Source organism: Osmerus mordax, chromosome 19, assembly GCF_038355195.1.
Source record: "Osmerus mordax isolate fOsmMor3 chromosome 19, fOsmMor3.pri, whole genome shotgun sequence".
Classification (NCBI taxonomy): Eukaryota; Metazoa; Chordata; class Actinopteri; order Osmeriformes; family Osmeridae; genus Osmerus; species Osmerus mordax.
Window position 1 is genome coordinate 12,978,417 of NC_090068.1, and position 11,505 is coordinate 12,989,921.

Sequence of the window (11,505 nt, forward strand, 5' to 3'; positions counted from 1 at the left end):
TGCCTGGGGGTGTTCGGATTGGTTAATTACCTACTGAATGATGGACCAATGAGGATGTAGAGCGCATGAATCCACACAGATGACCAGGCTTTAACACTCGTGTGTCCCTCTGTTTGCTCCACTCGTGTGACAGGCCAGTCTCTCCCGGCCCCGCGGGCAGGAGCTAGGGGGCCCGGGATGCCACTGTATGTGGGTGAGACAGGCCTGGGGAAGGGGGGGGGTCCGTGTCTGGCTAATAGGGTGCAGGAGACAGGAAGAGACGTGAAGTAAGGCAGTGATGTCTGAGTGCTTCTGTGTCAGTGTGAGCAAACGAAACTGCTTCTGGTATGACAGCTGTGAAGGGCTGCAAACCCAGCTCAAGGCCTTCCAAATACTACAGGTACACCTCCTGTCTGTGCTAAGCGAGCTGAACAGAGGAGACGTGGAGGAAGGGAGGGTGGGGGCCGAACAGAGGAGAGGTGGAGGAAGGGAGGGTGGGAGCCGAACAGAGGAGAGGTGGAGGAAGGGAGGGTGGGAGCCGAACAGAGGAGAGGTGGAGGAAGGGAGGGTGGGAGCCGAACAGAGGAGAGGTGGAGGAAGGGAGGGTGGGGGCCGAACAGGGGAGAGGTGGAGGAAGGGAGGGTGGGAGCCGAACAGGGGAGAGGTGGAGGAAGGGAGGGTGGGGGCCGAACAGAGGAGAGGTGGAGGAGGGAGGGTGGGAGCCGAACAGGGGAGAGGTGGAGGAGGGAGGGTGGGGGCAGGGTTCTGGCTGCTGGGGACAACCAGAGAGTAGACAGATGTCTAGACGTGCCATAATAACAGCTCTCAGGAATGTCTCCTCTCAAGCCTCCTAGTTTCAGCATTTTCTCTGCTTGCGCAACTGGCCAGAGCCACTAGTAGTGTCTTCAGGGACATACAACCATGACAGGTCACATGAAAAGAACAAAAAGAAAAGAAAAAAAAGACAAAAACATATAGCATGTAATGGTATATATATGTATATATATATATATATAATATATATTTGTCATAATTCTATCATAATATTTTCCATTTCATATTGGTACAAAAAAGGTATTGGTTTGTAGGGTGTTCTGCAGGGGCCGTGAGTTCATCCTGTGAGTTCTGCTGTTGAGTCCAGCGCAGCACACAGCTGCAGTTCTCCACATCACCACCAGGGGCCCTCAGCCCCCACTAGTCCTGCTGCCAGGCTCCCAAAAATCACTAGAAGAAGGGCTTACCCACCAGTCTGTACGAGTACATACACAAGTGTATGGTCAGTGTGCAGGAAAATCAGTGTGGGGTGGAGGTGGAGGTGGGGATGGGTGGGGGGTGGCACGAATGCTGTAGTGTTTGGGTTTTAGGTGTAAACTCTGTCGTGTAAGTCAATACTTAGTTTGGGTAGTTTGTAGTGTGTAAACTATTCTGTTTAATGAGTTAGTGAGAGTGTGTGTGTACGTGGGAGACTGTATCAGGGTGTGTGTGTGTGAGAGTGAGGGTGAGAGTGATAGAGAGAGAGAGACTGTATCAGGGTGTGTGTGTGAGAGAGAGAGACTGTATCAGGGTGTGTGTGTGAGAGAGAGAGACTGTATCAGGGTGTGTGTGTGTGTGTGTGTGTGTGTGTGTGTGTGTGTGTGTGTGTGTGTGTGTGTGTGTGTGAGAAAGAGAGAGATACTGTATCAGTGTGTGTGTGTGTGTGTATGTGAGAGAGAGAGAGTGAGTGCAGCAGGGTGTGTGTGTGTGTGTGTGTGTGTGAGAGAGAGAGAGTGCAGCATGGTGTGTGTGTGTGTGTGTGTGTGTGTGTGTGTGTGTGTGTGTGAGAGAGAGAGTGCAGCAGTGTGTGTGTGTGTGAGAGAGAGAGTGCAGCAGGGTGTGTGTGTCTCAGCTCTCCTCCTCAGGGTGTTGCTGGTCCAGCAGTCTGACGTGAGTGAAGGGGAAATGACCTCGCTTGCCTTTACACTCCCCCTCCCACTGGCCGTTCACGTTGATCTTGGTCACCTTCACCATGTCTCCCACCTGCACACACACACACACACACACAGGCACACACACAGGCACACACACACACACAGGCACACACACACAGGCACACACACACACAGCCACACACACACAGGCACACACACACAGGCACACACACACACAGGCACACACACACACACAGTCACACACACACACACAGGCACACACACAGGCACAGGCACAGGCACACACACAGGCACACACACAGAGAGGAAGAGGAGGAGAGTGGATGAGAGCGAAGCTGGATAAGTTAAGGGCGATCTGTCTTCAGTGAGCAGACAAGCTCTCTCAGTGTGAACACCAGAGTCCTGCTCATGAGCAGTAAGAACGGGGACATTCAGGAGTCCCAGGGCAGCTCCATGCCGTTTGAAACACAGGCCTCTGTGCTGCCTGCCTGCACGGGCCCCACTGTTCTTGACTGAATGTGCTTTGAATGGATTTGTACAGTATGTATGTGTGTATGGGTGTGCGTGCATTTGTGTGAATGGGTGTGTTTGTATGCATGTGTTTGTATGAGTGTGTGTGTGTGTGTGTGTGTGTTAGTCTGTGCTGTGCTTTACTGAATAGGTTAGCAAACAGGGCTATCTGCTAGCTGTGTGCATGGATGCATTCCTGGCTATGCTCACATGCATGAGTAAGCAATTCTGAAGCCCTGTCTCTCCCGGGGGTTAGGGTTAGGGTTAGGAGGCAGTATGTAGGCCACAACACTGAACACTATACAATACACAACGACAGAGGAACCAGCACAAAGAGAATCACTGAGAAGAATGAGAGCGTATGAAAAGAGGGAGAGGGAGCGTTAGACAGAGAGGAATGGTGAGAGAGAGTGAGAGAGACGGAGATAGTGACAAAGAGAGAGAGAGAGAGAGAGAGAGAGAGAGAGAGAGAGAGAGAGAGAGAGAGAGAGAGAGAGAGAGAGAGAGAGAGAGAGAGAGACGGAGATAGTGACAAAGAGAGACTGAGATAGTGACAAAGAGAGAGAGGGTGAGAGAGAGAGAAAGAGAGAGGGTGAGAGAGAGAGATGGAGAGAAGGAAAGAGAGGGTGAGAGAGATGGAGAGAGAAAGAGAGAGGGTGAGAGAGAGAGATGGAGAGAAGGAAAGAGAGGGTGAGAGAGATGGAGAGAGAAAGAGAGCGGGAAAGAGAGGGTGAGAGAGATAGAAAGAGAGAGAGGGAAAGAGAGGGTGAGAGAGATAGAAAGAGAGAGAGAGGGAAAGAGAGGGTGAGAGAGATGGATAGAGAAAGAGAGAGGGAAAGAGAGGGTGAGAGAGATAGAAAGAGAGAGAGACCCTGCGTACCTCCAGAGCGAGGGCCGTCTTATCGTAGGCGTTCGGCACCCTCTTCTGAATAGCGCGAGCGTAGACGGGGCCGTTCTGGAGGTTGGGGAGCGGCGTGTTCACCACAGGCTGCGCGTACTGCCCAGGGTCTCCCACAGGGGGCTGGGGCCCCGTCCCGTCCGTCACGGCCCCCGCTGGGCCCCCCGCGGGGCCCCCCGAGGCCGAGGAGGGTGAGGAAGGCCGGTACCTCTCCACGTACGGGACGGGGATCATCCCGGCTCGGCCCTCCTGATTGGCCGCGTTCCACCACTGTTCCTCCGGCTTCTCCAGCACGCGCAGCACATCTCCCTTACGGAACGGAAGGTCCTCGTCGTCGTTGCCGGGGAAGTCGAAGAGGGCGCGCACGAATTCCGCATCCTCTGGACGCTGGGACGCTCCCGGGACCGGCGCGGGGGAGGAGCTTACGAAGCCGCTGTGCTTGGCCTTGCTGATTGGCTCGATCAGCGTGGTGGTGTCCAGGTAGTGGATCTTGTAGAACTCCAGGAGAACGGGCAGGGCCTCGAACTCCTGGTCTCCGATGCGGAAGCGGGGCGGGGCTAGACCTGAAGGAGGGGAGGGGTTTGAATCATTTATTTCCTGTATGATTATATACCTGTGATGAGCACAAAGGCTCCAAGTCTGGACTTGTAGTGGACTTTAGTTTTGCGTCATCTGTGTCAGACTGACTGACTCAGTCAGGAGAGTATACAGGGTACAGCTCAGTGGTGGAGAGTCTGACTGCAGATCAGAAGGGTTCTACAGCTTGGATAGAAGGGGCAGCTAAATGAACACACTTTATAAAAGGCCCTTGTATCTCCTAGCCAGAGTGGGACAGTCACTGCTGTGGTGGATGTTGTCCACATTTAAACACAACTAACAGTCCTGGATTATGATCAACTGTCTCAGAGATTTATCACCATCACACAGAGCAGCAAACTAGAGCTTGAGGAATACCCCAGCTTCACTCAGAGGAAGAAAACTTCAGGAAGTCAGTAAAAAAATACATCAAGGGATCTTCCTGGCAAACATAATAACCAATAAAAGTACCTACAGGCAGGGTCTCCACGGTAACTATAGTAGTCAGAGCAGTGCAATTCCCAAAAGGAAGTTAACACAGTGTGTGTGGCCTGTGTCTGTGTGTGTGTCGGGCAGACGCAATGAGGCACATTCCACACACACCATTCCCAACAGTCATCCTCCAATTGTGACAGCTGGTCCATTCATTCACACAGCGGCAAGCCCAACCCACCCTCTCTCTCCCGTCTACCGCGCTGGATTCTCTATTCAGTTTACTTTTACGAGTTCAAATGCCACTAGCTAGATATTTGCTACAAGACGTAGGCACAAATTACAAATACATAACGAAACTGACAGTCCCAGTCATACATAATATACATCGTGTAGCCTCGTCAGTTGGCAACTGACTGACCAGCAGCTAGCTTACTAATAAACAGGTAGCCAACATAGTTGTCTAACCCCGCCAGTGGCAAGATCGGTAAGATGGCAACGTAAGCTACCGACCTCTGATTCATAGCACCTAGCTGTGTTCATACATGCAGGCTACATACTACAAAGCAGTCGCTGCATAGGGTACCCCAGAAACAATCGTGTTAGCTAGCTTGGTAATTATTTGCACTGGGTGGGTAGTTAGACGTAGTTAGGTGGGTAGTTTCTATAGCTAACTTCACTTAGTACGTATATAAACTCACCTGATCCAGACTGCCGGTTGTTGCTGATGCTGTTGATTATGTAATGAGAGACTTTAGAGTTCTCAGACACCGACAACACATAGTCACCGGGGCTTGTGATCGAGTCTCGAACCAAGAACACGCCGTGTCTCTGACCCTGCAAGAGAGAAACCGCTTCCTGGCGGCTTAGCCTTCCCCAATACCAGCTAGCACGGTCCTCTGCGTCAAAGTTACCAGCCATGACTGCAAATCCACTCCGAGGCTTCAAGGCCTTCCCCTTCGCCTCTCCCTATCCGCAACTCATACAAAAACTTTGGCTTACTGAGGAACACGCTCGGGGACAAGCCACGGCATCTGTACTGTTCCAAAACGTTGGAATTCTACAACTTTTCTCTATTTCAACTAAACTGAACTGTGCACCCCCTGGTAAATAGTTAAATATTTCTAACAAAACTACAATGTTTATTTGTCATAGCGGTTACAATAAACACAATTCCTAAAGTCATCTGCAACATGAAACTCAAGGGCTGAAATGGCGGATCTTGGGAAAAAAGTTGACCTCATCCACCGGAAATGATGATTATTAGGTTGAGTGGTGGGCACAGTCAGATCATGCTGCCATCTTGATAAGGTCATTTTAGTGTGACTGGTCCAAAGTAAACAAAACTTGCACTTTTAAAACCAATTGTTGGGTGTGAATAAAGGTTAGATTTGTTATCATTAATTGTGTATGGTTCCATATTTTATTTCAATAGTTATGATTATTGTTTAATATGTTAATAATATAATCAAGTTATATTATTGTTTAGCAATAGTTGCAGTTTAAACAAATTACAGTAGATGTCAGTAAAATACTCCATTCAGTATTCGTAATTGTTACTGAAGACTAAAATACATTTAATTTTATGGATAGTAGATTCTGATCGTCCACCAGCGCTTGGAGACCAAATGAGCTTGCAACTATTTATATAAAAAAGGTGTTGCGCTGTTTGCCACACAGATCCAGCAACTGTCGCCACGTGACTGATGCGTTTTAAAACTGGAATTACAAAGAGAGCATGTGCGAATTAAGTAATGTCCGGATCACACATATGTTAGACAATTTAATTTAAATTAACGTGCATCCCTGACAACTGAAATGCAGTTCGTATCTTGTCGTAAGTGAAAATCAAGTAGTCCTACTTGTCCAAGCCAGCAGTTTAATACTGGCTATTTCCATTGACCTGTCTCATCAATCATAAACGAAAATAGAATACAGGTGTGAATACAGGTGTGAAAGAGAAAAAACAGTGTAGCTTAATCTTCAGTTCATGGTCATTGTCATGGTTACTGTTACCTGGTAATCAGACACATTCCTGATTGGATGAGTTCATCTCGGAAGAACCAATACTTCCTGTGTCGTTTCCCTCCTCCCACCCTCCACAGAGCCAACCAGTCTACCCTTTACTGGTCCGTTCCTGTGGGCTGTGTGGACTGAAGGGATGATTCACCAAGTTCACAATGTGCAACAGTCGTTTCATTTCTGTGTCCTTCCTCTGTGTTTCTGTCTGCTGCAGCGTCTCTAAAACCTTTACCCTCCTCCTTCAGCTCCTCCTCCTCTCCCTCCTCTCCCTCCACTCCCCCCTCTCCCTTCTCTCCCTCCTCTCCCCCCTCTCCCTTCTCTTCCTTTCCCCCCTCCTCTCCCTCTTCTCCCCCCTCCCTCCCTTCCCCTCCCTCCTCTCCCCCTACCTCTCCCTCCAAGGCATGGCAGCCACATGTCGTTTCAGCCCTCTCCGTCTCCCCCCCTCCTCCTCCATCCCCGCCCCCCTGGTCCTCTCCCTGGTCCTCTCCCTGGTCCTCTCCCTGGTCCTCTCCCATGTCCTCTCCCTGGTCCTTCCCCTGGTCCTCTCCCTGGTCCTCTCCCTGGTCCTCTCCCTGTTCCTGGATGGTGGGCAGGCGTCCCTGCGCGGGGCAGCGTCTCCTCAGGCCCTTGAGGAAGGCCTGCGGCAGGGAGAAGATGTCCTCGTTGTTTCCCAGGTCCATCCAGGTGAGGGCGGGGAAGCAGGCCGGATCAGCCAGGAGATCTGTGAGGGGCCGCAGCACGGCCCGGGTCAGGCGGTTACCGTTCAGCACCAGGGTCTCCAGCTCCGGCAGCACGGCCAGCGAAGGCACCAGCAGGAGCAGGGCTCTGTCGGTCAGTCCGGTGAAGCCCAGCTCCAGGCTGCGTACCCGGGGGGAGTGGAGCCTGAGGTGGGCAGAGAGGAGCTCCATGTCTCGCAGGCTCAAGGGGACGCCCGAGAGATCGACTGCTCCCCCTACAGGAGGCCCAGACAGGCTGGACTTCAAGCTGGGGAGGAAGAGCAGAGGTTGGATCCATCAGGATGCAGTGTGCACCAGTAGGTAAATACTGTGGAGGAAAATAAAGGCATCCGTCGCAGTAGTTCTGTTCTGGAAACGTAACTCAAATCTAATTGACTAACTCAACACCCCCCCCAGGAGTCTGTCTCTCTATTCTCTCTCTATTCTCTCTCTATTCTCTATATACCACAGCTTAACCAACCAGCAACCAACTATTTACAGATAATAGCCTTCCCCTTATCAAGCTGTTGCATATTGAGTGGATGGATGCTGCCTGTGTTTATGGATCATACTGTATAATCATCTGAGAGCAGATACAGTACACAAGCTTATGATAGTGGGTTTAACGCTAGTATTGACTCTGAATTCAGAATAGATCCATTCATTCAGAATAGCTCCATTCATTCAGAATTGCTCCATTCTCTCCTATAGGAAAAACAGAGCAGCTGGGATCCATTTGAAGAGGCATTAGTGTCTCCATGCCGACCTCAGGAGACTGTCTACCTTAAAAGCCGCATGTGGGCTGGTTTGATGTGAGGATGCGGTCTTACAGCAGCTTAAACCTGACAGCAGCCCTCATCCTGGTTACAGCAGCCCTCATCCTGGTTACAGCATCCCTTATCCTGACTACAGCAGCCCTCATGCTGACTACAGCAGCCCTCATCCTGACTACAGCAGCCCTCATCCTGGTTACAGCAGCCCTCATCCTGGTTACAGCAGCCCTCATCCTGGTTACAGCGGCCCTCATGCTGACTACAGCAGCCCTCATGCTGACTACAGCAGCCCTCATGCTGACTACAGCAGCCCTCATCCTGGTTACAGCGGCCCTCATCCTGACCACACCAGCCCCCAGCCTGGCTACAGAAGCAGCCTAATCACATCAGCACAGAACAAGCTCCCTGTCACATTCCTGCCTGCTTATCCGCTGGTAACAATAGTGCAGCATGGAAGGAATGTGAGGCAGAGAGGGAGGGAGGGAGTGAGGGAAGAGAGGCTCCTCCCTCCCTCTCCCCTCCCCCCCCTCCCTCTCCCCTCCCCCCCCCCTCCCTCTCCCCCTCACTCCCCATCTTTCTATCTCTCTCCCTCCTCTACCAATGAGGGCTTTAAAAAGTTTTCAAACAACAACAGCATTTTACTGTTAGTCCTATATGCACCTGGTAGACTCACCTGGGCCCCTGGTAGACTCACCTGGGCCCCTGGTAGACTAACCTGGGCCCCTGGTAGACTCACCTGGGCCCCTGGTAGACTCACCTGGCTCCCTGGTAGACTCACCTAGGCCCCTGGTAGACTCACCTGGGCCCCTGGTAGACTCACCTGGGCCCCTGGTAGACTCATCTGGGCCTCTGGTAGACTCACCTGGGCCCCTGGTAGACTCACCTGGGCCCCTGGTAGACTCACCTGGGCTGGGGTTTGTTCCCGAAGAGGCCTTGCCGTCGCCACTGGGAGTGGGGGCTTAGGTGGTAGGTCAGCTGACGACATACCTTCTCCATCGCACTCAGAGAATCTCCTTCCTGAGGGGGAGAGAGGATGGAGAGAAGAAGAGAAGAGAGGAGGTGGATGACAGTAGACATTAGTGAAAGGTCAAGAGGCAAAGATTGACAACAAGAGATAGTTGCAGTGAGAAGGGGGGACAGACAGATAAGAAGCCTTCCTTTCAGAGCAGACTGTATATAGCACGGCGTGAAGCCTCCTTTATTGATCCTGTTTACAACCCCCTCTGGGTTGCCAGGTTGTCTAGAAAGCCCACACATTAGGCAGTGGTATGGGCTTAGGGAACACCACCTCAATTAATCAAAAACAAGTATTCAAAGGGCAAACAAGGGCAAAAAATGTGTATGACTGGTTCTCGTTGTGTACCAGTAGAGGAACAGAGAAGCCACAGTCCCAAGTCCTCCTCCAGACTGTAGTTGCAGGGTCAGGAATGCTGGCTGCTCAAGAGGTATACTCTCATCAGCTCTTTGCCGTCGATGAAATCCTGCTATCTGAGGGGCTCGTCATGCACATGGGCTTCTTTTAGAGTGCTGTCTTTTCTTTGCCCTCCATCTCTCTCTCTCTCTCTCTTTCTCTCTCTCTGCTATTCCACAATCTCTCTCTCTTTCTATCTCTGGGGGGGGGGGGGGGGGGGAGAGAGACTTCCTGAGGCCCTGCTTCTCTAAATAGTTGAGTGGGTGAGGTTTGTGTTTCTGACCCTCTGAGATGATCAGATATCTTGAAGGACTCACTAGGAAGCAACAAGTAGAAATATATGGATTAAAAACATAACATCAACAATCCAGATACACACAGGGAGGATGAGAGAAGGAAGGCAGAGGGAGCAGAGAGAGAGACAGAGGGATCTAGAGGGAGGAAAGAGGATGACGGACACTACCAAGAGAGGTAGAGAGGGAGCGAGAACAGGGAGAGAGGGAGGGAGAACAGGGAGGGAGAACAGGGAGGGAGAACAGGGAGAACAGGGAGAGAGAACAGGGAGAGAGAACAGGGAGAGAGGGAGGGAGAGAGAACAGGGGGAAATTTGTTTTAAAAAATTGACAGACAACTGTAAAGGCATACAGGTAGATAGACAGACAGGCAAATAGGCCAGCAGACAGACAGACAGACAGACAGACAGGTAGACAGACGGACAGGACCCACCGTCTTGGGGCAGTGTATGTATCTGACCAGGGTGAGGATGAGCTGGTGAGTGATGGGGTCCACTAGGTTCCCCAAGCTGGTGCAGCTCTGCAGAACATCATCCATGGACGTATCCTGCATCCCCAGGTCCTGCACACACACACACACACATACACACACAGAGAGAGAGACACACACGCACACACACACACACACAGAGACACACACATACACACACAGAGAGACACACACATACACACACAGAGAGACACACACGCACGCACACACACACACGCACACACACAGAGACACACACATACACACAGAGAGAGACACACAGGCACACAGAGAGAGAGAGAGACGCACACGCACACACGATGGTGTCTAGCAAAGCAATGGAAATCAATTCCCGATGGGGTGTTGGGCTAAACCACAGGCTACACAGGACAGATGGATGAAGCGTGAGTTGTGTGCCTAGCCCTTATATTACTGTGAAGGGATTCGCTTCATTGATTGGTAACTGGTTCACGCGGCGTGTTGGTGATTAAAGGGGGCGCGTTCAGCGTCAGAGTTTTCGCATTAAGTGCAACCTCTGTGTAACTGTGTAACTTTTAGGCCTATTTATTATTTAAAAAATTAAATATTTCAATCTGTGCAGTTTCTGTCTATGAACACAATGATTGGTGACGCAATGGGCTGCGATGCAAGGTGCACGCACTAACATCGGGCACTGAAAGGATCAGGGTTGGCTGTGGAGCAACATGAGATAGGATTTTCAAGAATATTTTTCCAAGCACAGCGCGCTTAACCACTCACCTGTCGGAGTGTCTTCAGTAGCTCCGTCGCCTCTTCTCGTCTCCCAGCCTTGACAGCAACCAGCACCTCCTGAATCAGACTGACCCGCCGCTGGTACGGTGGCGGAGTCCAGACGCGTCCTACACGTTCACCGGACGAACGCCGCCGGAGCGAGCTCTGAGTCCGTCTCCAAATACCGAGCAGGGAGCAGCTCCCGGGGTCCGAACCGGTTGCTTTCGTTTGATTAGTCCCCATTTTGCGTCATAAGTAGAGTTTTCAAATCTTGTATATGGGTCATCGTTGTCGTCGCCACACAGTCAACTTGATAATGCGTGGGGCAGAGAAAGTAAAAAAGAAACAAATAGAGCGTAAACTATTGATATCTAGACGGACGACTTATAAAAACGACGCATGAACCATCCGCGAGCTCCAGTGTAGTGTAGATAACGGAGTGAGACATGTGCCCGGTAAATACGGATCGTTCCGTGACTCTGACCAGTGACTACCGAAATAGCCTCTACTGTTAGAACGATGCACTTCTGATCCTTGATTATATGATGCACTTTATATATGCCTTATTTGTATGTCGCTTTGGATAAAAGAATCTCCTACATGAATACAATGTGAAATATAATTGTAGCTCACCCACAAGAAAAGGATGCGCTTCATTTTCTTCGGGCGCTTCCAGATTTCAAGTGCGCGCAGAATAAATCCAGCTGCGGACTAAAACACGATGTCGGTTTAACTTCCACACAGACAG

General features: G+C 50.9%; 2 protein-coding genes across 2 annotated transcripts; both read right to left on the reverse strand.

Annotated features, from left to right (window-relative positions):
• Window positions 1–1,804: 1,804 nt before the first annotated feature.
• LOC136963373 (adapter molecule crk-like) lies at window positions 1,805–5,509 on the reverse strand. The gene is made up of 3 exons (XM_067257481.1): window positions 5,025–5,509; window positions 3,298–3,878; window positions 1,805–1,995 (listed from the first exon to the last, which is right to left on the reverse strand). Exons 1-3 carry the CDS (start codon window positions 5,242–5,244, stop codon window positions 1,861–1,863), a joined length of 936 nt encoding a protein of 311 aa, XP_067113582.1. The 5' UTR covers window positions 5,245–5,509; the 3' UTR covers window positions 1,805–1,860.
• A 937-nt stretch (window positions 5,510–6,446) lies between these two features.
• Window positions 6,447–11,000, reverse strand: LOC136962881 (leucine-rich repeat-containing protein 75A-like). The gene is made up of 5 exons (XM_067256779.1): window positions 10,767–11,000; window positions 9,972–10,100; window positions 8,739–8,851; window positions 6,732–7,329; window positions 6,447–6,476 (listed from the first exon to the last, which is right to left on the reverse strand). The coding sequence occupies exons 1-5, from the start codon at window positions 10,998–11,000 to the stop codon at window positions 6,447–6,449; spliced, it is 1,104 nt and encodes a 367-aa protein (XP_067112880.1).
• Window positions 11,001–11,505: the final 505 nt, after the last annotated feature.

Coding starts and splice junctions, on each gene's coding strand:
- LOC136963373 (XM_067257481.1), bottom strand. CDS start 5,244: ATGGCTGGTAACTTTGACGCAGAGGACCGTGCTAGCTGGTATTGGGGA. Junction 3,879..5,024: donor CAACCGGCAGTCTGGATCAG/GTGAGTTTATAT, acceptor CCCCTCCTTCAG/GTCTAGCCCCGCCCCGCTTC. Junction 1,996..3,297: donor AGACGGCCCTCGCTCTGGAG/GTACGCAGGGTC, acceptor GTGTGTGTGCAG/GTGGGAGACATGGTGAAGGT.
- LOC136962881 (XM_067256779.1), bottom strand. CDS start 11,000: ATGGGGACTAATCAAACGAAAGCAACCGGTTCGGACCCCGGGAGCTGC. Junction 8,852..9,971: donor ACATACACTGCCCCAAGACG/GTGGGTCCTGTC, acceptor TCTCCCCCTCAG/GAAGGAGATTCTCTGAGTGC. Junction 6,477..6,731: donor GCCATGCCTTGGAGGGAGAG/GTAGGGGGAGAG, acceptor TCATCCCTTCAG/TCCACACAGCCCACAGGAAC.